General features: G+C 38.8%; 3 protein-coding genes across 4 annotated transcripts; 2 read left to right on the top strand and 1 right to left on the bottom strand.

The window, feature by feature from the left end:
- The first annotated feature begins 1113 nt into the window (after positions 1-1113).
- Positions 1114-13841, top strand: LOC131314321 (villin-1). Its single transcript, XM_058342870.1, has 22 exons — positions 1114-1358; positions 2011-2122; positions 2813-2912; positions 3150-3218; positions 3542-3778; positions 4011-4188; positions 4438-4570; positions 5077-5242; positions 7006-7156; positions 7302-7387; positions 7508-7663; positions 8228-8296; positions 8715-8783; positions 8899-9036; positions 9836-9964; positions 10047-10200; positions 10494-10639; positions 10960-11085; positions 11623-11685; positions 11960-12179; positions 12883-13028; positions 13501-13841. The coding sequence occupies exons 2-22, from the start codon at positions 2067-2069 to the stop codon at positions 13612-13614; spliced, it is 2706 nt and encodes a 901-aa protein (XP_058198853.1). The 5' UTR covers positions 1114-1358; positions 2011-2066; the 3' UTR covers positions 13615-13841.
- A 1907-nt stretch (positions 13842-15748) lies between these two features.
- On the top strand, positions 15749-19884 carry LOC131314320 (non-specific phospholipase C1). The gene is made up of 3 exons (XM_058342868.1): positions 15749-17107; positions 18066-18242; positions 19154-19884. Exons 1-3 carry the CDS (start codon positions 16003-16005, stop codon positions 19462-19464), a joined length of 1593 nt encoding a protein of 530 aa, XP_058198851.1. The 5' UTR covers positions 15749-16002; the 3' UTR covers positions 19465-19884.
- A 1292-nt stretch (positions 19885-21176) lies between these two features.
- LOC131314319 (E3 ubiquitin-protein ligase AIRP2) lies at positions 21177-24889 on the bottom strand. Of its 2 annotated transcripts, none has more exons than XM_058342867.1 (5): positions 24602-24889; positions 23382-23532; positions 22898-22964; positions 22368-22602; positions 21177-21545 (listed from the first exon to the last, which is right to left on the bottom strand). In XM_058342867.1, exons 1-5 carry the CDS (start codon positions 24670-24672, stop codon positions 21335-21337), a joined length of 735 nt encoding a protein of 244 aa, XP_058198850.1. In that variant the 5' UTR covers positions 24673-24889; the 3' UTR covers positions 21177-21334. The 2 variants fall into 2 exon arrangements, with proteins under 2 accessions (XP_058198850.1, XP_058198849.1); XM_058342866.1 differs by having other exon boundaries at positions 22898-23021; positions 24602-24867.
- Positions 24890-25355: the final 466 nt, after the last annotated feature.

The following is a 25355-nucleotide window of genomic DNA, read 5'->3' as shown; positions in this document are numbered from 1 at the left end:
TAAAGTTTCTCAAACTTTTTAGACTGTGATTCGTCTCTACAAATCAAAATAAGTCAAAAAAATCAAAACTAAAAAGAAATTTGAGATATGACAATAGTAAAATCAATGATGCAGTTGTTTAAAAAAAACTCGTACATCTAATAATTTTTTCTTCAGCTTTTTGACGTAATTTCTTTACTTTTAAAATTTGTCACATCATAAATTCATAAAACTTAAAGCAAATTTATAAATTACAAATAAAAATACGGAACGCAAAATTTATTACAAAGCAATAAATTTTTTGGTGACAATATTATTATTCTTTTTTGTTGGATGAGTGGGAGACAATGAAATGATCTATCTTGAGTGATAGCAATATTTTATTTTGAAAGAATACCATACTGTATTATATGCATTCTTATAAACTTATAAGTCTGAAATTTATTTCGGCATTTCTTATTTTTTGTAACCTTTTATTTAGCTTTTCGTGATAATTTTTGGGATTAATCGTTGAGACGAATTAAAAAACTATAGAAATATGAACAAATGTTAAAAAAATTCAAATAAGACGACAGTTTAAACAAATAAGACAGCTATTTGATACTTTTTTCGTCTTTAGTGATTTTTTTTATTTTTGATTATAATTTTATACTTTTTAAATTGCTCCCATTGAGACTAGCGATCAGTCCAAAAAATATCTCGCAAATCTAACAAAAAATTCACAAAAGAATAAAACACCCGAGCGAACAAATAAGGTGCAAGTAGAACCAACCTAATTGGCCAATTCTCTCTGTGCCGAAAACGGAAACCACATAAATACGTAGAGAAAAACAAGAAAACGGAAAGTTACCGTGCGCGGCGGAGAATTGGATTTCCAAATTCTTCTCTCTTTTTCTTCCCCTCCTTCGGTGCCCACCGTCCAAGATTGAAGTCCGTCGAAACAAGTAGCACCGATTTCCAGTTTTCCCCCCGTCAGACATCTCGCATGGCGCTTGACATGCTGCTGTTTTCGCAGACCCCAGAGATAGGTCGAGGTCGGCATTCCTCCCCTTATTTTTCTCTCACATCGGAGACAAAAAGCTCCGTTACGTGGGGCCCCAGTCCGGTGGTCGAAAACAATCGTTCCTTTGCTTTCTTCAAATCTTTCGCTACCCCACTTGTCTCTTTCGACCTTTCCACATCTCCGTTACTTTTCATTAACTTATACTCCGTATTTTTTCGGTTTGTCTTTAATGGGTCAAAAGAAAATTGAGAATATGCTCCCTTTTCCCTTTTCTATCAAACCCAACTACCCTTTTGGATCTTCCGAGGATTTCCAAAGCTTCAGTTCAGCTCCTCACTGTGAATCTTCAAGAAATCTTGGAAAGATACAAGAATAGGTAACAAGATCTGGTCAAACTGGTTTGTGCGCCCTTTTGGTTTTCAGTCTGAGTTGTCTTCAGCTGTTCAATTTTGTTACTTGTTTGTGATCATTCGACTATATATCTTTCCTAGGTAGAATTCTAAAGTGAGCATGTAGTTTGTTTGTACATGATCTAATGCAAATCTGGCAGAGTTGTCTCGTTTGGTCTTTTTGGTGTGTTAAGTGATCTGTATCTTTGCTTACTTCTGTCTACCTGTGATTCAGTAAGTGTGTTGGAAATTTGTTGAACTTATGGTCCTGACATCTCATGAAATGAGATAGTCGTGTTGTGAGTATTTATTTGATTCTGGAGGGCTGAATTGAGGCCTTATACAACAGTTGACAAGAAACAAGTACATCTTAAGTAGATGGCATTATCTGCATAAACGGTGGGAATCACACGGAAGCATATTCTGGATTTTCAGTTTATCTGTGTTTTTTTTTAATGTGCTGTACTTGGTAGTATACAAATTCCACTAAAGATGGGGAAACATCAGCATCTTTCAAGTTGTTTTACCTGTGATGTGTGCTGTTGTCATCTTATAGAGATATAGCTTATCAGTTGTTAGCCATAATACATGAGCCCACCATATGATGTAGGAATAACTGATATCATGTGTTTACTGCAGAGTATATGGCAAGATCTAGCGGAGTGTATGCAGAAGGATTAGTTAGATAGTGGAGAATGGCTTATTTTAGTAAAGCTATAGACACCACATTGCTGGGTGCAGGAGCAAAGGCGTATCCATACTATGTTTTTTTGGTTAACCGTGTCTGTGCATTTTTATAAATCAAATAGAATGTATCTGTCGGTGCTTTTCGATCAACAGTGGTTGTTTTCTCTTCTGTGTTAAGTTACCCACTGTACCAAAAGCTCAAGTGGTTAGGAAATTGGCTCAACAACGGTTTTGAATCTATTCAGCATTCTGCACCCTCTAATGTCTTATTTTGATATGGATAAGGCCAACTACATGACTCAGCTCTATTACAGTTTGAGGATTCAGAACAGGAGTGAACTTAATCGGAGTGCTCACGTATCAAATAAGGTTTTCAAGATACTACTTGTTAGACCATTGTTCTGCAAGAGATTCTTAATTCTTTCATTCAAAGAAATTACCAGTCTCAAAGCATCTTCTGTTGGTCCAAGTAAATTCACCACCTGGATAAACTTGCAGTTTGCTTAGAAATGATAAGTAAAACATTTTACTGAAATAAGTAGTCAATAAGGGGAGTTGACTAGTATTTAGATCCATATGATATACCGGTACTCATTTTGATACTGGTGAATGGACACAAATACACTTATGTTTCTCGGGTGTATTTGCTAGGCGTTCATAATTCTGATCATGTTTATGCTTTTACAAGCTAGTCAAGTTCTGATCGCATCTAAGGCGTTAAGTATTGCTACCTGTATCTTTAACTGCTCTTTAGTGGTGTAGAAATCTGGTGCTTAGAGAACCTCCAGTTGGTTCCTGTCCCAAGATCTTCACATGGGAAGTTCTTTTCTGGAAGTGCGTATATCATTTTGAATGTAAGTCCCTTGGAGGTTATATCCCAATTTGTTGGCAAGTTATGAACAAATTCTGTAAACTAACTCTCTCAAAATTGGTAAGCTAAGAGTTTAGCATGGAAAGTCTTTTAAAGCAGATCTGACTTGTATCGCGATTGTTCAAGCCTTGTACATTGATGTGTGGAAGTGTGTAAACATCAGTATTACCTCTTTTGTGGCAACAAACTTGACTTTATTCCTTGCATTTGCTTGAGACAGACCGTTTTGCTCAAAAGTGGCAGCCCAGAACATGATATCCATTATTGGCTTGGAAAGGATGCCAAAGAGGTTTTTACTTTCTCTTCTGATTATATCTTTTTGCTAAAACGGCATCATATTTGTAACTAAACCTGCAGAGTTCGATACGATAGATGTATACAGTCAAGGGAGTACATAGACGAGCTAATTAATTGGACCTGTGATGGGAAGAGTCTCTTGATAAATCTGGCTTCATACTTTTCATCATTCAGTCCACTACTTGATAACTTATATAATTTCTGCGTTGAGTAGAGATGAGGATTTGGGTAGAGCTATGAATTTCAGCTAAAGACGTGTTATTTAATAATTTACTTCAAGGTTTGGTGTTTTGAAGTTGCTCTTGGAATTTGCAGGTGGACTCAGCCCTTGCGTCGGACAAAGCACTTGAATTGGATGAAGCCCTTGGGTCCCATACTGTGCAATACAGAGAAGTTCAAGGTCAAGAAACTGAGAAATTCTTGTCATACTTCAAACCCTGCATCATCCCAATTGAAGGAGTGTTTTCTTCGGGACCCGGGCATGTGAATGCTGAAACATACCAAGTCACCCTGTTAACATGCAAGGGAGATCGTGCTGTTCATGTTAAAGAGGTGAGCTTTTTAACATAGTGATTGAAGTCTACGTTTTTACTTTGAGCCCAGAGAGTAAACTTTCCATAAGGTATTTCATATATGCTGTCAAGTTGCTTCGACCTCCAACTTGGATTACCAATCTATTCTGTTTTGCTTTTGTTTTCTTATTTAACACCTGTAGAGTGTTCTATCTTATATGTCTGCTCACGTACCAAGTTAATATGATCCATATCGTGTGTTTTGTGACCAGGTGCCTTTTACTAGAACATCATTGAACCACAATGATGTATTCATACTCGATACTGCATCAAAAATATTCCTCTTCAGCGGTTGCAATTCCACCATACAAGAGCGAGCTAAGGCTTTGGAAGTTGTTGAGTATATCAAAGAAAATAAGCATGGGGGGAAATGCGAGGTTGCCGCTATAGGTTGGAATTTTGTTAATGCTACTTTTACTTTGTGTTGGAACCTGTAGAAAGAAACGAAAGGAAGAGAAGATAAATACTTTCCCACTTCCCTCTTTTTGGAACTGAAAGAAGTAAGAACCAAAGAAACAAAATTTTCTGTTCCTTCCTCTCTGATTTCTCTCATATTTTCTCTTCTTTTCTCTTTCTTTACATGGCATCCAAACACAGCAAGAAATTGGTATTGGAAATTTACCTGCTTTGTTGCTTCAGATGATGGAAAGTTTGTTGGTGATCCCGATGTTGGGGAATTCTGGAGCTTGTTTGGTGGTTATGCTCCCATTCCCCGGGACTTGGCCTCTGCTGTTCCGGAGCAACCTGATATTTCAACTGTAAAGCTATTCTGGTCAGTTTTACCCAGAGTTCTAGAGACATATCAGCCTTTCCCTTTCCTGATAATTGTCAAGTCCGGTTTTTGGTATATGTCTGTTCTCATTCAACTGCATAATGGAGTCAACTCATCCACCAAAAAATTGGGGAGGGGGGGGAGAGAGAGAGAGAGTGTGTGCGTGTGTTAATTTTCAGTGTTCATAATTTCGAATCAAACCAGGTATAGAGAGAGAGAGAGAGAGAGAGAGAGAGAGAGAGAGAGAGAGAGAGAGAGAGAGCATCCTATCAAATCTGCAAAGGTGCTAAATCTTAACTTTCTCTCCATAACTGCAATGCGCATGGATTAGGGTAGTGTCGTTTAGATTTTTGAGTAATCTGAGACATCCTTGACACTCAGCTCAATCAATCTTCCCAGATTCCGAGTTGCATGTGTTTCCTTCCATTTTCCCCTCATTTTTTCCTTTTCCATTATCAGAGTGTGCCTTCCTCTTTAGGATTGCTTTAAAGTTCTCCGATTGACAGGATAACTACTCAGGGAAAACTATGTCAAATTGAGACTGACAATTTGAGTAAAGAAATGCTTAACTCAAACAAGTGCTACATGTTGGATTGTGGTGCTGAGCTTTTTATCTGGATGGGAAGAAGTACCTCGATCACTGAACGGAAGACAGCAATCTCAGTTGTGGAAGTAAGAATTCCTTTCTCCTGCTATCTTTGTCTCACTACCTCACGCAAGTGGATTTGCACTACAGAAGCTCTCACTAAACTAATAGCTATGATTTAAAAACCAGACCGGACCGGTCAGTCCAACCGGCCCTTGGTCAGGTCCAGAATCACCCAAGAACCACTTCATTTCAGAAAACAGCCTAAAATGTGAAAACCGTTCCGGAATAGCATCTGAACCGCTAGCCCGTCTGAACCGGGCACGGGTTAATCAACCTGGTTGGAAAATTTTTGTACTCTACTGCTATCACGTTGACGCCACTGCTGGTGCATGAAACAAATTGAAGCTTGGTACTTACTTTAGCCCAAGCTAACGCCTTTAAAGCCTTGTGAACCTTTTAGAGAACCCGAAAGGCACCACTTGTTCTACTTCCCACCGATGTGGGATGGAGTAAAAAATGTCCGGAATGCCTCTCTAGGCCAACACCTTATCTTTTCATAAAAAAACAAATGATACTTTTATTTTCTTAAGCTATATATACATGTATTTTTTAATATGCTCATTTTAATTAGTTACTCCCTCCGTCCCAAAATGTTTGTCCGGTCCGCAAAACAGGGTGTTAAAAATAATACAATTTTTGCAAGAAAAAATCAAAAGTTTTTTAACAACTTACTAGATATCAATGAGTATTTTTAATTTGTGAAAAAAATTTGAATGCATTATTTTTATCACTCCGTTTTGCGGACCGGACAATCATTTTGGGACGGAGGGAGTATTTAATATTGTTTTTTTTAATATAATTATGACATCATGGTTCAATTCCGGTTCAACCACGGTTGAACTGGTGACCCATCCACCCAATCCCTTTTCCGGTTTGCTTACCAGTCCAGTTTTTAAAATATTGACTATTAGTGTTTTTATACTTGTTTATTGTTTTGTGTTTGCAATGCGATGCATTTATACTAAATTACAAATGTGCTGGTAGAATAGAATTTTAGAGTTGATCAATGATTGGACATTAGAAGTGCAGCTAGGAGATAAGTAGGGAAAGTGATTTCAAATGGTTCTACACGTACTCAGTATATTGATGGTGAAAATGGTGCGAAGTCTGAATGTTGAGGAGATATGTAACTTGCGATTGCAACCAATATAGTTTGTGGATAATGACTGAATCTTACAATTTAGTTTAAGATGTGAGAGAATGGACACTCTGTCTGGTCATAGATTTTTTCTTTATCACTGGGGGATTCAATGATATTTTGGCTCTGGACAAGACCTCTGCTTGATAGCAACGGGAATTGCTGTGAAAATTACCTCTGTAATGCCCTTGTATGCATTTGTGGAGGCTAGGTTTTTAGGAACTTAAAAGAACTAGCTAGCTAGAGCTGATGTTAGTTCTGCCTTGAGACTGCTATTAGTGATTTACGGTTGTGTTATCTACTATCTGAAACCATAATTGCAGACAAAAAGTTGTAAAAGAATATAAGTGTCAACAATTACTGTGGTCCTCAAAGGATGTTCACCAATCAACTTTTGAGTTATCAAAATTATACCTCTGTTCTCTCATTTTTGTAGCATGCTTATATTCCTGAAGTGTATTTTTGTGCAGTTTTCTAATCCATACGTTTTTTGTTTGTGACGAAAGCAAATATAGAGATGCAATATTTTGAAAGGTGGTAATCTGTTGAGAGCTGTCCTTTTTGTTACTGTGAATCCCACCGCTTGCACTTTCTCAAATGTGCTTTTAGGGCTGTGTTTCCTGCCTTATTATTGGTTTCTCTCCACAGGATTTTGTCAGATCTCAAGGAAGATCAGTTGGTACCCATATAACTTTCTTAACAGAAGGATCAGAAACCGCGTTATTTAGGTCATATTTTGATAGATGGCCTCAAAAAGTTGAACCAAAGCTTTATGAAGAAGGCCGAGGGAAAGTAGCAGGTGTGTTCGTCATGCAACAATCTTATACAAAGAAAAAGTAGAGGGGGAAGATTTGACAGTAGAAAATAGAGAAAGATCGTTATAGGGTATTTATAGTGGTAAGTAATTGTGTTTTTTTACCTTTTACTGTCCTTTCTATAATCAGCAATATTTAAGCAAAGTGGTTATGACGTCAAAGAGCTACCTGAAGAAGACTGTCAGCCATGTATTGATTGCAGTGGCACACTAAAGGTGAGTTCTTTGAAAACATCCATTGTTTTGATGTGATAACTATAAGCTGTTTTGATGTGATGACTATAAGCTTATGTCATCCACATTGTCTTGATAGCTAAAACGGCCTTAACACTTTAGGTTTGGCGGGTAAATGCTGATGAAGTATCCCTTATTCCTGTTGCGGAACAGATGAAGTTTTACAGTGGGGACTGCTATATTTTGCAGTATACTTATGCTGGCCTTGAGAGGGAGGAGAATCTATTCTATGCATGGCTTGGTTGCAGGAGTGCATTGGTTAGTGTGGTGTATGTACTATTAGGAATCTCTGATCCTATTTTATTTAGAAATACTTCACCACAATCTAATGATGAGGTTATTCAAGTTTACCCGTCCTTTCATACTCTATTAAACCGGAAAGATCTGTCCCTGGTAACACTGGCTATGAGAAAGTGAAAGCAAGAGTAGCGGATTTGAAAAAGAAGAACTTTCATCATGTATAAAATTGGCAGTTATGTCCATTGTCAATGGCTTTTGGCTTAACAGCTGATGAATTTCTTTTCCTTGAACTGCTTTTATCTTCTTTTTACTTCTCAAAGCTTGTGGTGGGAATAGTAGCACCTTTGTTGATGAAAGAGTGTACTTCAATCTTTCGGTGCTCTACATTGATGCTCATAAGTAGTTTCTCATATTTTGTAGCTGTTGTAGTAGTTAATGTTCACTAGTCTTTACTGATCTTGTAATTCATCAGCCTTTCTTTTTTTTCAACACTCAGGGTGTCCGGGCTAGCTAACATGCACCCTGTCTAATCCCTGGGGGGTGAGCTTTTCTTCTTTTATTCATTATTTGTTGTCATTGCAGGAAGATAAGGCTGATGCTATCTCCCATATGGACACCATTGTTCATTCAACTAAGGGAAATCCCAGTGTGGTTAGTTATGCATTGTTATCAGTGCTATTTATTGATATTGCTATTACAACTTTGATTCAACTGACACTTATGTGTATCATGCTGATTTTTCAGTTACTTTGAGTTTTTCTTCTTAATCTATGCTAGTTTGTGTTTTTGCATAGTCATCTGTACTGGTTTCCTCATTTGTAAAGTAAATGGCTTATTGAAATACACTAATTTGGTCATAAGGTTGTGACTTGCCTCCAAACTCCAAGGGATAAATTAGACCTCCTTTTGTTGGACCTCTTTTTGTGTTGGATGTGCAACGTGGAAAGCATTGGTTGTGATCCTTTTTTTGGCACTTGAACAAGAAATGAGTAAAACCGTAGCAACAATTGTTGAACCTCAACTTGCGTTACATGGATGACTCAGATTTCAACTCATGTTTTGATCTCAGGCTCAAATCGTCGGGGGAAGGGAACCAGAGCAATTTTTCTCTATTACACAGAAATTGATTATTTTTAAGGTTCACCTAACTAGTTTGTTTTTCTTGGACTTCAACTTACAGTCTTTATATTCAATAACCCTACTGCTAAGCATTGGCTATGGTTCTGATTGTTTGTGGCTGCTACTTTACATAGGGAGGTATGAGCATAAGGTACAAGAGATCTACAGCAGAAAAAGGTATTCCCGATGAAACTTTTGATGGCACAAAGACAGCTCTTTTTCGTGTTCAAGGAAAGAGTTTGAACAACATGCAAGCCATCCAAGTTGATCAGGTTAGTTCTACTGTTGATTGTTGACCTTATGTATTTGTCTTGTCTCTTCTATTTCCTAGGTTTGACTTTTCATATCAAGCTGGTAATGAATTCCCCATGTCCTCATGTTACTTTGAGATTTAAAACAGTAGATACATGTAGTCAGCATTGGCTGCATGGTCTTTTAGGGATGTAAAGTATCTGACATGGACGTTTGTTATCCTGTAATTTTGTAATATTTTGAAGTAAAAAGGTATTCTCTCGCTACCTCAATGAAGTTATGTCTTAGATGTAGTATGTTTGTAAAGATTTACTGTTGGACCAACCTTCCATTAAGCGAACGGCCCATTGTGTTGCCTGTCCTATGAAAACCAAAGGTTCTACTTCATGATCATATGTTCGTGTTTTACCCTTCGTAGAATACTTAGATGGATGATTCGGGTTTTCATGTTAAAAGATCCTTAAAACTCCTTTGAAACTATGTTCTTAATTTTGTCTAGACAAGGGTTTGTTGAGTATGCTATTAACCTAGTTGGGATACACTTCTTTGACAATGATGCTATTTTCCATTCTCTTATTAGCTTGTTGTAATATCTACTGATTCTACTCAAGACAATAAAATCTTTGTTTCCTGTAACAAAAATTAGGAAAAGGGTCTGTTGAGTTAATTGAACATCAAAACACAAAGTCAAGATCCTTTGTCCACACAAAATAATCTAGTGATCAGCTGTCATAAAAACATGCGATCTCTTAGTTCATCCTCGCTTCAGTAACAAAATTGGGGCTGGCATTTTTGTATTCATTGCTAATGTGATTGCAGGTTTCAAGTTCTCTTAATTCATCCTATTGCTACATCTTGAAGACTCAGACATCTGTCTTCACTTGGGCTGGAAATCTCTCCTCAGCTAGAGATCAGGATCTCGTGGACAGAATGATGGACCTGATAAATGTGTGCATCTCCCTTTTTCTTACAGATCTCGTGTTGATTCCTGCTTTTGCGCAGCTAATGTCATTTGCCATTCCATTTGCAGCCAACATGGCAACCCATATTAGTCAGGGAAGGAAGTGAACCTGAACTTCTCTGGAATGCACTGGGTGGAAAGGGGGAATACCCAAGGGAAAAAGAGATTACCAGATTCACAGAGGATCCACATTTGTTTACATGTGTTTCTACTGAAGGTAAAGAATATATACTTCCTTGAAATATTCTCTCAAAAGGTGTTGTGGTTCTGCCTTAATTCTGAATTATCCCAGCTGTGAATCATTGTGAAATCATGTCTAATGGCGGTTTCTGGATAACTTTGCTATCCGATCGGGAAATCACTTGCAGTTGATTTCAAGGTACATTTCTGACATTTCCACATTGTTCATAGGTTTTTATAATTGGTGTGTATCGAGTGTTTGATGTAGACTTAGTACACACAAGATAACATATGTGAACCTCCATGCTTTTAAAATTTTACATGGGCTTTCTTATTTCCAGGTGAAAGAGATATTCAACTTTTCCCAGGATGATTTAACTACTGAAGATGTTCTAGTACTGGACTGCCACGGTGAAATTTATGTTTGGATAGGACGCCATTCCAATATCGGATCAAAACAAGAGGCCTTTACTATTGGTCTCGTAAGCACTGCAAAATGATCTTAAAATTCCATTACTTCCGCTCTCTTGAGATTTGCTTTTGTAAAGTGGAGAGGACATATCCATTGATTTGTGTGCCATGGTTCTTATCATTCCACTCATGACGTGTTCACATTATGAATCCAGTTTATATAAGGCAAAAACTCTTTGTTTTGTGCCTTATATAGTATTCTTCAGTTGATCCTTGTCACCTATTTCAGTTTTTTCAGATATATTTTTATGATTTTATGGTATATGGTTTTAGACTATTCTGTTATCTCTTCACTGTGTCTTTTATTAATCCTCTTACTTTTAAATAACAGAAATTCCTGGAGACTGACATCCTGATTGAAGGCCTATCTTTGGAGACTCCAATATATGTTGTTACAGAAGCGTACGAGCCACCATTGTTCACTCGATTCTTTGATTGGGATTCCTCTAAGGCCAATGTAAGTGAATAACAGAAAGAAGAAATTTAGTGAGCCTTGTTTAAGCTCTCTTGTTATCTCCTCTCTCTTCCATTTCTTTGTGTTTTTATTTGGAGTCACTATCTCCCTTGTCTCAGGATTCCCATATTCTCTGAAACGTACTTGCGCGAACTCTTTTAACTGTGTGAAACATTCTCTCCAGGCTTGAAATTCCTGCTTTCCTCTCAGAAAAGCAGTGAGAGAACAAATACAGTTTTCAAGAAATACAACCTAGTGAAACAACATGAGCATATAGTTGTAGAACTTGCTAATATGGGGATTTGAATTTACGTAACAGAGGGAATGACAGAAACCAGAGTTCAACAATTCAACTGTGTTCCTCTTTCATGATACTTCAATATTGAATCTAATCTCCTATGCAGACTCAGACAAGCACATACCTGCATACCTAAAGAGTTTTCCTACGAAATTACTTCAGAAAAGTTCGTTCACATGTGTTATACAACTTATTACTGACAATGCAGTTTAACAATTTTTACTCCATTGTTTCACTTGTAGATGATCGGCAACTCATTTGAGCGCAAGCTTGCTATTTTAAATGGACGAGCAAAGAAAATGGAAGTAAGTGACTGCCACGACATTTTTAGTAGCAAATGTTATAATTTTTCTAGTAGATACCAAAGATTGAACTATATCCTGTATATGGTCTTTTATTTTCGTATTCCCTTCAAACGAAATGTCAGATTTTTCTTTTTCCAGTTGGATTGTCATGCCATTTATATGAAACAGTTCAAATTTTCTGATTCAGTAGGCTCTGCAAGGTTTTCCATTGTTGAAGCAACAATTCTACAATTATTTGACTTAGGCTTCGCTCAAGGAACTTTATAATATGCAGGCACCGTTAGGAGGTTCATGGAAAGCATACTCCATGGAAACTACCCCAAATAGTTACAGAAGCCAGTCTGTTGGGCCCAATGGCGTGGCAAGAAGTATATCTCCCACATCAAGTGTTCTAGGATCAAGGTTGAAGTCTTCAGACAATCGCCGATTTTCCAGCCCACCTCCAATTCCCGCAAAGCTCTTTTCTGGATCGTCTCCTGATCTTGGTGATACTGGTATGGAATGATCTTGTATTGCCCAATGACATTATTGATCTTTTTGTAACTTGGTGTGGCATCTAGTTGTTATGATATTACTACTGTAATCATGTTCAAGTTTTTAGATGGCTAGAGGTGTACTGTTGGCTGATTTTCAAATAACTAAGCTCTTCGGACTTTATGCGATCTTATATATTAGAGCTTTGGTTCTAGGAGGTCTTGGGTTCAAGTCTCTCCGTTTCCATTTGTGCCTTGTTTGAATTCTGTTTCTCCTAGCTGGTTTTGTTTCAATCTGTGTTCACATCTCCATCTGGGAAACAAAGTATAGGGGAATTATGAATAGATTGCTACACATTGTTTGCCCTTACCTCACAGCTTGAGCTTTTGGGAATATGGGTGAATGTGATAGCTTGATATGTATTGCTAGGCCTATTTTCTAACAGCTTGAGCTTTTGTGGTCTAACAAAAGCATGTCGTTAAAATCCTCATGGGATCTATTATCCTCATGAGTTTTTTTATACCTGAGCATTAGTTCAATGGTTAAAACTCTGCCTACTAACCTCTAGTCACTCGTTAATAGCTATTAACTTACTTTTTTTATCCATTGTTTCTCTTATATCCTTATTTTTTAAAGTCACGTACGTCTGTGGTTCTCTGACTTGGCTAATCTGTCCTGCATAAAATTTCTTTCTGACAAATGGTTCATTGGCATCTACTGCAGCAAAAGGGCCACATGCTCCTTCCATAAATACGAGCCCACAGGTTCATGAAAGTCAGGATGGTCCAAACTTGAATATCTATCCTTACGACAGACTGAAAGTGGTGTCAAGTGATCCAGTAACAGGCATAGATGTGACCAGAAGAGAGGTACTCCTTTGATTATCATCTGGAAGAATTTTCTATATTCATGCTTCAAAATAGAAATCATCGACTCTCCACAGAATCTAAAAGACTGAGGATCTGAATATCTTGAATGTTCTGATTTACAGCCGTTTCATATATTCTGACTCAATCCCAAACAAATATCACTTTACCAAGAATATCTGTTTTGTTTCTAAGAATAGAGAAGAAGCTAATCAAGTAGAAGCTTATATGGTGTAATCCAAAAAGCCTCATGGATACTAGTTTATCCCGTTACTTCTGTTTTCCTTTGATGTTTGCTGTCTGAACTTGCTACTTTCAGATTTTGAAGTTTGAAAACATGCATCAAAACCTTTCTAGATTTGGGTTTAGTGCTATCTCAGATATCACTTCTATGACTAAATGCATTCATATCGGTCACTGTTTTGATCAATTTAACTTTAAGATATTTGCATTTTCTGGGTGTTTTGATTTCTAGACTTACTTGTCGGATGAGGAGTTCCAAGATGTATTCAAAATGACAAGGAGTGCCTTCTATGAGCTTCCTAAATGGAAACGGAACAAGCTGAAGATGTCCCTCAATCTTTTCTAGGGTTCATCGGCTTAAATCCCTGGAGCAAGTGTATTGGCTAACCTGGTCCTTTCATCTTGCTTAATACTGTGAATCAGGCTTGGATCCCAAATCTTGCCTTTTGTCTTCGTTTTGATGAATCGTTGAGCAAGGCTATTGTTAGCTCAAGCATACTTGGTTTTGTACTTCGTGCCAAAGTTTAGCTGTTATATTTGCTAAATGTGAAACATAATGCCGAGGTTATTTTACTTCCTGTTGTTCTGTTATCTGGTTAGCTGTTTGCAAATTTCCTGTTGCATGGAATTAACTTTGTAATTTGTGAGAACTATGGTTGAAGTTAACCAAAAGACAATATCAGACAAACTGTTAAATGAAAATCGAACCCTAAACCCATTTCAGCGCACCCACGAAAAGGAAATTTAAAACCCATTTACGTGCACCCACAAAAAGGAAATTTTTCTCACATTCTGCCTTCCCATGAAGCTTGTTATGGGTTTTTGACAAAAACCAAAATAAAACCAAGATTTAGAAACTCCGCAGAGATCTTGAATTGACAAAAGGTCTCAAGTTGGAAGCCCCGTCCTGGAACCCTTGACTAGGGGCTTCAGCTATGTGGAGATTTTCACATAACCTTATCATTGAAATTGCAAGGAAATTGGAGTACACCATTTTCTTAGCAGAACCTGGCTCCATTATATATCCAAACTGAAATCCTTACAGATATACAGTTACGCGAGTGGGTGGTGGAAATGGTTCTTCAAAATTAGTTGAGACGCGCGCAATGCAAAAGTAACGGGAAGCTATCAAAAACAAAGATAAGGCCACGAGAAACCATGCATAACCACAAATAAAACCATCCAAAAAAAGATACCATCAATGAGTTACGGACCATATATGCAATGGTGGTGGGGTCAGTCGGTTTGGAGATGGGTGTAAATCAATTGTAATTGGACAAAACATTGAGTGGAAGTAATAAACTTGTAATCGACAACCTGAGAGTCAACATCATCCTTGGGCCAGCCAGAGTTAGCAGCCGCCTCTGATTGGAACTCCACTAGGAAATGCCCCTTACCTTTCTGGTCCCAGGTTGGTGTTGGCTGCTTCCACTCCATCAAAATCCAAACCAGAAGGAAATTCATAACACTAGGACCCACCTAACTCGTGTACCCTTTTGGTCCACGATTGGACACCAAATCCTATCTTACTGATACGTCGATTATTTTTATTTTCGGTCCGGTCAAAGATAGGTCATTCATGTCGGGGCTAAAAGATTCACAAGAAATGTTTCTCTTGTGGTCTAATCCTAAAAAGTTGTCAAGTTTCGAACTCAGAATATTTAAGTTTACACTTCATCTATGTTGTCGCTCGAACTACTCCTAGGTACTCTGACTGACCCGATCCTTTTTTTTATTTTTATGGTAAATCAGAAATTAGATTTTTAGATTTTTTTTTTTGAATCAATGGCTGGCCCGATCAATTGTGAAGATATGCATGCTTTTTTCATATTGGTCGATGGTAATAATTTATGCACATCTCGGTAAATTTCATGACTTTAAAATTAATAACTAGGCAAACCTCCCAAAAAAATTTATTACTACTTGCTTCGATGTGCTCACTTAACCAACTCCGTCGGATTGAAATATGTATTAGTATACCTATTGCATCTGCAATCTTCTAATGGAGATGATCTCATGGCACCCCCTTTGAATTGCATAAATCATATATATGAATAAACTATGGGAAACTAATTAAGATTAGTTCAATTAGTCAGGACTCTTGTATCTCACTAAGAGATTAGAAGTTCGAATCGTTCCATCTGCGTGTGTGTTCTTTTCTTAGAGAGACTCTTTCTTTCTTTCCTTCTTATGATGGACTTATTTCTCGAATTGGTTGAGTTATTCAAATAGCTTTTATACCTGTCCCATAAATAAAGCAACATGTTCGTAATCAAAAAATATATTTTTTTGTCATGTTGATTTTATTTCACCTTCTAATTTCCTTCTTGAATACTCAAGTTTGTCGGCGAATTACGTCACACGTGCCACGTGGCCAATGTCAGGAATACCATTTTCAAATACAACTCCGAACACAATTAAATTTTCATTTATTTGACATACAATGTGACGCAACGCACATTAAACAAACAGCTCCGAAAACAGTTGTATCCATAGCCTTTTGATTCGCACACTCCCACTTGCATTCTACTATTATATACACCCAAGACTCTCCTAAACGTATAGTATATAATATCCCAAAGCATATACTCCTCAATCATAGTACTATTCCCTTGTCTTTCACGTTACGATTATATCATACTCCCCACACCCAATTCCTACCTTTCTTTAACCAGTCAGAAGACGACTTTACCCTTCACCGAATCCCCCGCCCACCACCCGCCGGCGAAAAACCATGCTCCGCCGGCGCCCCCTCCTCGCCGCCGTCTTCTCTCTCTGCCTCCTGACCTCCTCCCTCTCCTTCCCCTTCCCAACCCCCAAACCCAAGCGCAAAATCAACGGGCCCATCAAAACCCTAGTCGTCGTAGTCATGGAAAACCGCTCCTTCGACCACGTCCTCGGGTGGCTCAAGAAGACCCGGCCTGACATCGACGGGCTCACCGGGAAGGAATCCAACCGGATGAACGCCTCCGATCCGGACTCCCCGGAAGTATTCGTCTCCGACGACGCCGTCTTCATCGACTCCGACCCGGGCCACTCCATTCAGGCGATCCGGGAGCAGATATTCGGGTCGAACGACTCGTCTCTGAACCCGGCGCCGATGAACGGCTTCGTCCAGCAGGCGTTCAACATGGAAGTCGAGGGCATGGCGAGGACCGTCATGAGCGGGTTCAAGCCGGAGCTGGTACCGGTCTACACCGAGTTGGCCAACGAGTTCGCCGTGTTCGACCGGTGGTTCGCGTCCGTCCCCGCGTCGACCCAGCCCAACCGGTTCTACGTCCACTCGGCCACCTCCCACGGCGCCTCCAGCAACGTCAGAAAAGATTTAATCCATGGGTTTCCTCAAAAAACCATATTTGATTCTTTGGACGAGAATGGCCTCAGCTTCGGGATTTATTACCAAAACATCCCCGCCTCTCTGTTCTTCAAGAGCCTGAGGAAGCTGAAGCACGTGACGAAATTCCACAGCTACAGTTTGAAGTTCAAGGCGGATGCCAAGAAGGGCAAGCTTCCTAACTACGTGGTGCTGGAGCAGAGGTACTTCGACGTGGAGCTGTCGCCGGCGAACGACGACCACCCGTCACACGACGTGGCGGTCGGGCAGAGGTTCGTGAAGGAGGTGTACGAGACGCTGAGGGGCAGCCCGCAGTGGGAAGAGATGGCCTTGCTCATTACTTATGATGAGCATGGTGGGTTTTATGATCACGTGCCTACCCCTGTGTCTGGGGTTCCTAACCCGGATGGGATTGTTGGGCCTGACCCGTTTTACTTCGGGTTTGACCGGTTGGGGGTTCGGGTTCCGACGATATTGATCTCCCCTTGGGTTGATAAGGGCACAGGTTTGATTTCATGATTCATCGTTTACTGGTTTGGTTTTGTTCTTATTAGCTACTGATTTGGAGATTTTAGTTTGGTGTTGTGAACTGGTTATTGATTCGTTGAATTGAACTGTTAGAGTTGCCTTTTGAATTGATTGAAAGTCCCTAGTGGATGGGGGATTGATTCAGTCTCAGATTAGTCGAGATGCGCGTAAGCCGGCCTGAGCACCTGAGTTATCAAAAGAAAATCTTTAGGTTGTTTGTATCACCAATTTGTGAGGAGATTCATCATGGAAAAGGAAAATAGTAGGGAAGGCATGGAATAGATTGCCCTTTTCATTTCATCTTTTCCTTTCCCACCATATATGATCCTGTCAATCCAGATCCAAACCCGATAGTAAAGATTGTGGGTGCTCCCTATTGGTGGAATTGCAGATTAATTTCACTTTTTGATGTTTAGTTGAGTTGGCAATCGAGGAAATATTTTTAAAGCAGTGGCATGGTTATACTAGTTCATTTAGTTTTTCTATTCCATTCAGGCTTGTTCCACTTGGTGTTGCTGGTACAAGTAACATATGTAAGAAGTGAAAATAGTTTGTGCAGTTGAGAGGAAAAAATTGTGGTGGTGCTATGAGGGCGAGAGGAGCGTGAATTGAGGTGGGGTTTTGGTGTTGAGAAAAGACTTCATGGCCGATAGGCGATAACCTGTGGGATTGAGAATAGGATGGAATGAATGAGCTTAGAATTTTAATCTAAGGACTTCAGCTTCTAGTTTTTGTTATTGTGCTGACTATTAACGAGTGTAGTGCCATCCGCACATCTAAAAATTTTGTACCCGTGTTTTCATGTTCCGATCATGATTGGAGAATTACACTAAAGTTTGTACACATGTTTGCATGTTTAACTCCTAGTTTCTTAGTTTTACTTCAAGATTTGATTTATTTGTCTTTGAGATTGGCTCTTTGGTTGTTTGGTGCAGTAATCCATGAGCCAAGTGGGCCAACTCCAGATTCACAGTTCGAGCATTCTTCTATTCCTGCAACTGTTAAGAAGCTTTTCAAGCTGAAATCAAACTTCCTGACCAAAAGAGATGCATGGGCTGGAACTTTTGAGAACTACTTCAAGCTTCGCCAGACTCCTCGCGATGATTGTCCAGGTTTGAATCATCCCATAGTTTTTGTCTATCTATGCTCAACGTTATTGTCTTGATGAAGCTTGATTGATATTCCACTTAGTTGATTACTAAAAGCTTCTTAACTACAAAGCCTATATCCTGTGTTCTTGCACTTGGCTCGAGCTTTCACCATTTACTCTGTACTGGCCCTTAACCCTCTGTACCCATATGTTCTTGTTTTCTTGATGAATATATGACATATGCTGTTTTTCTATAGTAGCCTTGTGTTGTATCAGTACTGGAATAATTGATCCAATGGCAGTTAGGGTCTATTGTTGGAAGTTTTGCTGCATTCCATCTCTTGGGCCACCCCCAAAAATACTGATCCTCTCTCCAATATGGAGCCACATTACAGTCTTGAAAACATTTTTGCTAATTGATGCCTGGCGTGTCCTTGTCGCTTTTCATTGGAGTCCGTGTTTAACATATCTTTCCCACCATGCCATGAATATGAAACCAAGTACTACCATATTTGTTTTCCATATTTTCTTGGTGCCTGCTTCTTTTGAGATCTTGCATTACCATACTCGTGTTCTATGGCACGTTATGGGTTTTTCAAAGTTGAGTCTCTCACGGTACCTCAATTTCTCCAAACATGTTTATTCAAAATGGCAGGTCAAAGCTAATTACCTTGGAGTTGTTCCCCATAAGGGATATGTCAACACAGTCCATATTGAGGATGTCTTCAAAATGCATTTCGCCCTTACTGGTTCCTGAGTTGGTCTCAGCTAATGATTTAAGGATAGTTTGACATAATCTGCCGCATCTTCTTCTTCGCCTATTGTGGGATTTGTTTGAATTTAACATTATTTTTCGTGTGCAAGTCTATCAGTGATTATAGTTTTGCAGTGAATATAATCTTTCATGGTATTGTGAATATGTTGGTTGAACAGAAACGCTCCCTGAAGTTAAGATATCACTTAGGCCACACGGACCAAAGGAAGATGAGAAACTCTCCGAGTTCCAAGTTGAGTTGATCCAACTTGCATCCCAGCTAGTTGGTGATTATGTACTCAACACATACCCCAATATGGGAAAAAGCATGACCGTGGGTGAAGCTAACCGTTACGCCGAGAATGCAGTTGAGAGGTTCTTGGAAGCCGGGAGGGCGGCTCTGAGAGCTGGAGCCAATGAATCTGCTATCGTCACAATGAGACCGTCCCTCACTACCAGAACTTCAGCAGAGAGTATAGCAACTGCTTGAAACATATACATACCACCCTCTTCAGATGCTGGTTAGTGAGACCTTCAGCAGAGAGAGTATAGCAACTGCTCGAAACCTATCCCTACCTCTTCAGATGCTGGTTTCTGTAATTGAATGTCTATATAGATGCATGTAAATATTGGGTCTTATTTGAACTTGTTGAGGCGAGAGCGCATGGCTGTCCCGTTAATGTTTCACTTGAAACACCATGCTCATTGTTGGGGTTCGAATCATAGCCTCCCCTTCCCTGTCCTGTAGGTTTAAAATTAGTGACGATATTTTACCTTCTTTTCTTTTTTTGTATACCTTCTTAAGGTGTAAAGAAGACCTGTTGGCCTCTTACCATTCTCTAGTCGTCATGATCATGGGTAAACCTCCGTGTACTATAATGTGATATAAAGTGCGATCTACATTGAGCAATTGCCCCTCCTGGTTTATATAAGCAAATGACAATGTTTGGATAGTATACATTTATAGGCAATGAGTTTTTAGTCTCAATTCTTTTTTGTGTACAAGGTAAGAAATCTATTCTACTCTAATTTGAGGGATTCAGGATGGGGTGGGTGAGGTTTGAAACCATCACATAATGCATGAGACTACGAGGTGGCTACCAAAGTTACCCCCATTTTCAATTCCCCCTATTATGTCCATGTTAATTATAGTTGACACTTACGCTAATTTTCTATTGAAAGAACTTTGAACGTTAAATTAAGCCCCCTTTGCCCTAAATTTTTCGGTAGTTTTGACTTTTCTCTCTTAGATATGCATAGATTCCGGTCAAATTAACCAAAATAGAAGGGGGAAAAAAAAACAGTCATCAAGAAGACTTTAGCAATGTTTTAATATTGGCTTTTTTCATCTTTAATGTACTCCATGTTTTTGTACTTTTCTTATTTCCTTTGTCGAGACAACTGCCGAAAGGTAACAAACTAATACCATCAGCCTTAACCAAAAAAATAATTTAGTCTAAACGCACCCGTAGTCTTTCCAATTGATTATGAATAGAGTTTCACTAAGGAAAATGAAAAATAATTTAGCTCATGAAAATTTGCCTTGAGAATTTGCGCAAGATTTTTACAGCATGCTCACGGAGTGATCAAAACATCTGCATACCTAGTCTTAATAATGCAGCCCAGCATTGCCATGCTCTACACAAGCTTGGTCCACGGGAAAAACACCATGACACCGAGCTAAAAAGCCATCAACAATATGCTCACCAAAGTCTCTCATGCAGTTATTCGTCAAAAAGGGAAGGAACACAGTTGCAACTGCACTTGCTGGTTCGACTGTCAGAATCATGACCCTATGCAGGTGGTTCCCACTGCCAATAATTTGGGTTCTTTCCAGCGCTGGTAATTTATTCACTGCGATATCTAGGCACTAAAACTGAAATTCAAAGATCCATTCCAGGTGACACGGTTACAGGGCAGACGTGGTCCATGTGGAGCTTGGCGTCTGATTCTTTTCACAAGGTTGTTTGCTACAGAAGAATTTGTTGTTCAAGTCTGACAATTATGAGAATGGAGTTGTGCAACCCTATGGACTGTTTTTGGATGGGGCTGGGGTTTACTTGGAGCTCAAGTGGTGGCGGTGTGAGTTGTCATTTACTGTGAGCTGGGTATCATGATCAAATCTATCTCTGTCGGTGTGTGTGGGTGAGCAGGAGGGGATGGTGCTGAAGGTCAAAAATTACAACAGTGCAAACAGATACGTACCTGAATCACATTTGTATTGATAAGAACAATCCAGAGATCAACATGATCATTGATACTAAATCCACAGGAATATACAATTCTAACTGTGAAGCACATTTATATATAATATACATTTGAACTTCCATCAGCAGACTAAAACCAGAGTCAGTGGTCCTTTACTTGAAACGAGAATCATAGGACACAAACACATGATCTGGAACAATAAGAGGCAACTTCTCTATGTACATAAACAGCCTTTGTAAGTTCTCTCTCAAGATTATGGATATGTCACTGATGTCATTGTTACCTATGCAAATCCACAAATCACCTGAGTTCACCCGTTTAAGGCTATCCCGACAAAAGGGGCAAGATTGGGACCGCCCACGCCTGAAGTAAAAACACCAAAAAACCCATCAGGTCCAAATAAATTACTAATAAACGGAAATGCTGGAATTGACACTACGGAAAAGTAGTACCTATCAACAACTAATATGTCAGAAGTCAGAACGATGGTTTAAAACGGATAGGCATACGATGCAGCAGACTAGACAAGCTTATTTGATCAACTCGCAGAGAACACACTTCGCATTCCAGTTACCATAGGAGAGCAAATACGCTTCCCTATACACTACTTTTAAAGAACACTTCTAAAGATCATAATTCAGCTATAGAGAAACTGTAAGCAGAATGATGCATGCAAGTGGAACCAAAGTCAGGTCACCAATTAGTTTGGTCCAACTATACCAATATTTCCCCAATAAGTTGGCCGGTACCCATCATATTAGTTTTGCCAAAACATTTCTTACAAAGTGAACCGTGGAAAAACCAAAACTTATCATGGTCAAAGGCAGCAAAGAGGAATGGCATGGTTGGGCAGAGTTCTTAAAATTTATATTGTGATATCTAACGGGAAGAAAAAAACAGAACTGCATTCTGTTTGATTTGTAATTCATAGAAAATCTTTTCACAAAATTGAGTTACAAGTTGCAGCTAATGAAGACATAATTTTCAGAATATCATATACTGTTTTCTCTCAATCCTTCATTTTTTGTTTGCTAGTTAGGTATAGAAGAACGACAGTAAGCGCCAGATTCTACTAACCTTCAGAGTTTTTGAAGGGAAAAAAAAAAAAAAAAACATGCTTCCAAAACTGAATTCTGAGACCAAAAAAGAGAGGATGAGTTTCAGAAATCAGAACGAGGAACTTACCAATCCTGATAACACTTCATGCACAAGGTATGGCTACAATTAGGCAACACAACCTTGCTGTTCATTTCCATGCAAATTCCACATTCATCTTCTCTCTCAATGTCGGCCTCAGTGAGTTTTCCCTTGTCTAAATCATCCTTTTTAGAGAATCTGAGTGAGCATATCTCTTTCTGTTTTCTATCATCCAAATCTGTTATCCCGCTTTGCAGTAGCAATAAAGAAGGAAATATAACAGCTGTTGATAGAAGATAATTCAGTAAGTAAATACGTGTCCAACATTGAAGGCTTGAAGCTTACTTATATTTTCTGAACTGAAAAAAGTAATGAAATAGTGGGGAGGGGGGAGTGTCCATTTCATAAATTAATGACTTGAATGTAGTGTTTGGTTATGAATCTGTGGAGGATTTATGAAGGAAAGAAAAAGACCAAAAAAACGACAAAAAGGTAATGAATTGAAGAAACTAAATTTACGTAAGTTTCCATTCATTTTCCTTTGACCCAAACACGCTTAGTTCTGCATCAAACCTTACCATAAAATTCCCTGATACTAGCTTTTCTCTCATAAACAGACATCGTGGTTTTGCCATCTGCATAGGTCTGCATCAATCCACCAACGTTCGACACGCCGTCAAGAAAGAAGTAATAGAGGAATTGCTTTACTGACAAAGATAAGTGACTTTTAAAGTAACTACAGAAAGAACAAGAAATACAAATCTGAGAAATAAAAGGGAGCGGCTTGAAGCCTTCAACCTCCAAACAAACTATGAAAAGGCAAAGATTCAAAGACCATAAAACAAGGTAACTGATGTAGTATGTAGGAAGGGTATTTATGTCTTTTGTATGGAGTCTATATATAGGTGTTGGAGTCCTTTCTTTTGGCAACTTTTTTATCATTTTGAACAAATATTATTAAGAGCTAGTCTCTTTGTATCCCATTTGGGAGTTTCTCTCTCTACATTATCTATGGGTATCTTTGGTTGCATCAGTAACTGTACACAATGTAGAGGAGTTTACCATATAAATAAGAACTCGAAGCAACCCAAGGGTACCAGCAAGTTGACAATCTGCCCACTGAACAAGAAATAGAAATAAGTGTGCAACTGGACTATAAGACAGTCTCAGTTGAAGGCATGCTCCATCATTCAGCCTCGGACAACCTAGAGCCCTGGAGTAACAAGGCAAAAGGAATGAGGAACGAGAACATATAATTCAGAGTGTCTAAACACTGTGTCATGAAGATAGTAAAAACACATTAATTTCAGAATCTCACTTTTAGCATATTACTCAAGAATGTACGAACCAGAATTGCATAACAAGGACTCAGGAGACTAGGAGAGCATAAATTATGGATTGCAGAACTTAATACATTAATGATTCTTACAAACAACATAAAGCAATGGCACGTTAAAATAGCTAATGTGTGTCTCAGAAGAGTTTTGTGTAATTTGATAACTGTAATTAGAAAGAAAAAAAAAACAAATTGAAAGTTTGAAATACTGATGAGTAATGAGTGTACTAAAGGGAGTCTCAGTCCAATCGACCTCGAAAAATACCCCCAAGTCAGACAGTTGATGTCATGTCTAGCACAACACTAGCAAAATGACTGCATCACAGCTTCACATTTTGGAGAATGCATCTAAGCTGAGATCCCTTCCTACAAACATGACCCCAAGTTCCCAGGTTAAGAAATTTAGTTTCCATCTAGTTAACATTCGAACGAGGGAGTGTGACCGCCACTCGTACATACTTAACTGAATCTCTATTTTAAATAACCCGGCTGTATGAGTCCATGCTACTATCTCTACCCAGCTCTGATGTAAGTATGAGCATTGTGCATTGGTCACGTATGCTCCGCACTCCACCTAGAGCTAGATCACTAAATCAGCACCATGAATTCTTTTACGACAATATATAAATACCAAATGCAGAACGCTGGTGATAATAAAAAAATTAATGGCTACACATTGCGCATCAGGAATATCCCACATTCCTCTAAACAACGATACGGTACAGAATTCGCACGGTGACACGGAGATAAACTATATTCAAGGAACGCAGTGGAACATAGTACTGAATTTACTAATAATATAAGCCAAACAGGAAAATTCCCAAGCCAAAACCAACAAGTTACTCCAAAACCCAAAAGTAATCACGAGCCACGGCACTAAAAAATTCAAGCCAAAAATCAATCAATTAAATCGTGAAGAGATGGAGAGACAGAAAGAGCGTTATACAGAGTGTTGGCGTGCTGAATATCCGCTTCGAGAGCTTTAAGAGAATCCTTGAATGACTTTTTCATGGCCATGGCTTTCTCGGGAAATTGTCACTCCCATCCAACAATCGAAGAGCGCAAGAGAGATAAGACCAAATTGCGTACCCTACTTGAATTATCCACCTAGGTTTTCTCTCACACTGATCGAAGCCGCCTCCCAGACTTCTTTTGATGCACTGCACACAGACCAAAGCAAAGTCCTCTTTTTCTACACTTTTCTTTGCATTTAATTATTCGGTTTATCTTGTTCCGTCTTTATCCTCAATTTGTACTTCTCTTTCATATACTCCTATCCGGTTAAATTGAGATCCTCTGCGGCCCAGATTCCTATACCATACAACAGTAGTAGTAGTATTTTTTTATAATTGGATGTTCAGGTTAGCTTGCGCGCGTAATTCGACTAATTCTGAAACATAACCCTCAGTGGCACCAAGATTTGGAATGTTTGGCCTCCGTGTGAATGGAACTTGTAACCTAATTGAGGAGCATTTATTGTTTTCATACAATCACTTAGTCAAACTCCGTGGCTACTTTGGATTATACGATATATATGGTGGTCAGGTGTAACATAAGTCACATAATGTGCAAGCAGATGCGAAAGCGCAATCTTTTAAAAACTTTTCAAGTAACTAAAAATTCGTGATGCGAGAATTGAAGAGCCCGGCTAAATACAAATGCGAATTTACTACATGTTGTCAATTTATAAAAGGGAATTC

Source organism: Rhododendron vialii, chromosome 13a (genome assembly GCF_030253575.1).
Source record: "Rhododendron vialii isolate Sample 1 chromosome 13a, ASM3025357v1".
Classification (NCBI taxonomy): domain Eukaryota; kingdom Viridiplantae; phylum Streptophyta; class Magnoliopsida; order Ericales; family Ericaceae; genus Rhododendron; species Rhododendron vialii.
Note: the sequence above shows the minus strand (reverse complement) of the source record. Positions and strands in the feature narration are given on the sequence as shown.

What these genes read in the sequence shown, in the direction of transcription:
- LOC131314319 (XM_058342866.1), bottom strand. Translation starts at nt 24,672, where the DNA reads ATGGCCATGAAAAAGTCATTCAAGGATTCTCTTAAAGCTCTCGAAGCG. An exon ending in TTCGAGTTCTTATTTATATG is followed by an intron (nt 23,022 to 23,381) that starts GTAAACTCCTCT and finishes TTGTCAGTAAAG; the next exon opens with CAATTCCTCTATTACTTCTT. An exon ending in ATGAAGTGTTATCAGGATTG is followed by an intron (nt 21,546 to 22,367) that starts GTAAGTTCCTCG and finishes TTTTTACTTCAG; the next exon opens with GCGTGGGCGGTCCCAATCTT.
- LOC131314321 (XM_058342870.1), top strand. Translation starts at nt 2,067, where the DNA reads ATGGCTTATTTTAGTAAAGCTATAGACACCACATTGCTGGGTGCAGGA. An exon ending in CAGCAATCTCAGTTGTGGAA is followed by an intron (nt 5,243 to 7,005) that starts GTAAGAATTCCT and finishes TTCTCTCCACAG; the next exon opens with GATTTTGTCAGATCTCAAGG. An exon ending in CTAAGGGAAATCCCAGTGTG is followed by an intron (nt 8,297 to 8,714) that starts GTTAGTTATGCA and finishes TTTTGATCTCAG; the next exon opens with GCTCAAATCGTCGGGGGAAG.
- LOC131314320 (XM_058342868.1), top strand. Translation starts at nt 16,003, where the DNA reads ATGCTCCGCCGGCGCCCCCTCCTCGCCGCCGTCTTCTCTCTCTGCCTC. An exon ending in TTGGGTTGATAAGGGCACAG is followed by an intron (nt 17,108 to 18,065) that starts GTTTGATTTCAT and finishes TGTTTGGTGCAG; the next exon opens with TAATCCATGAGCCAAGTGGG. An exon ending in TCCTCGCGATGATTGTCCAG is followed by an intron (nt 18,243 to 19,153) that starts GTTTGAATCATC and finishes TTGGTTGAACAG; the next exon opens with AAACGCTCCCTGAAGTTAAG.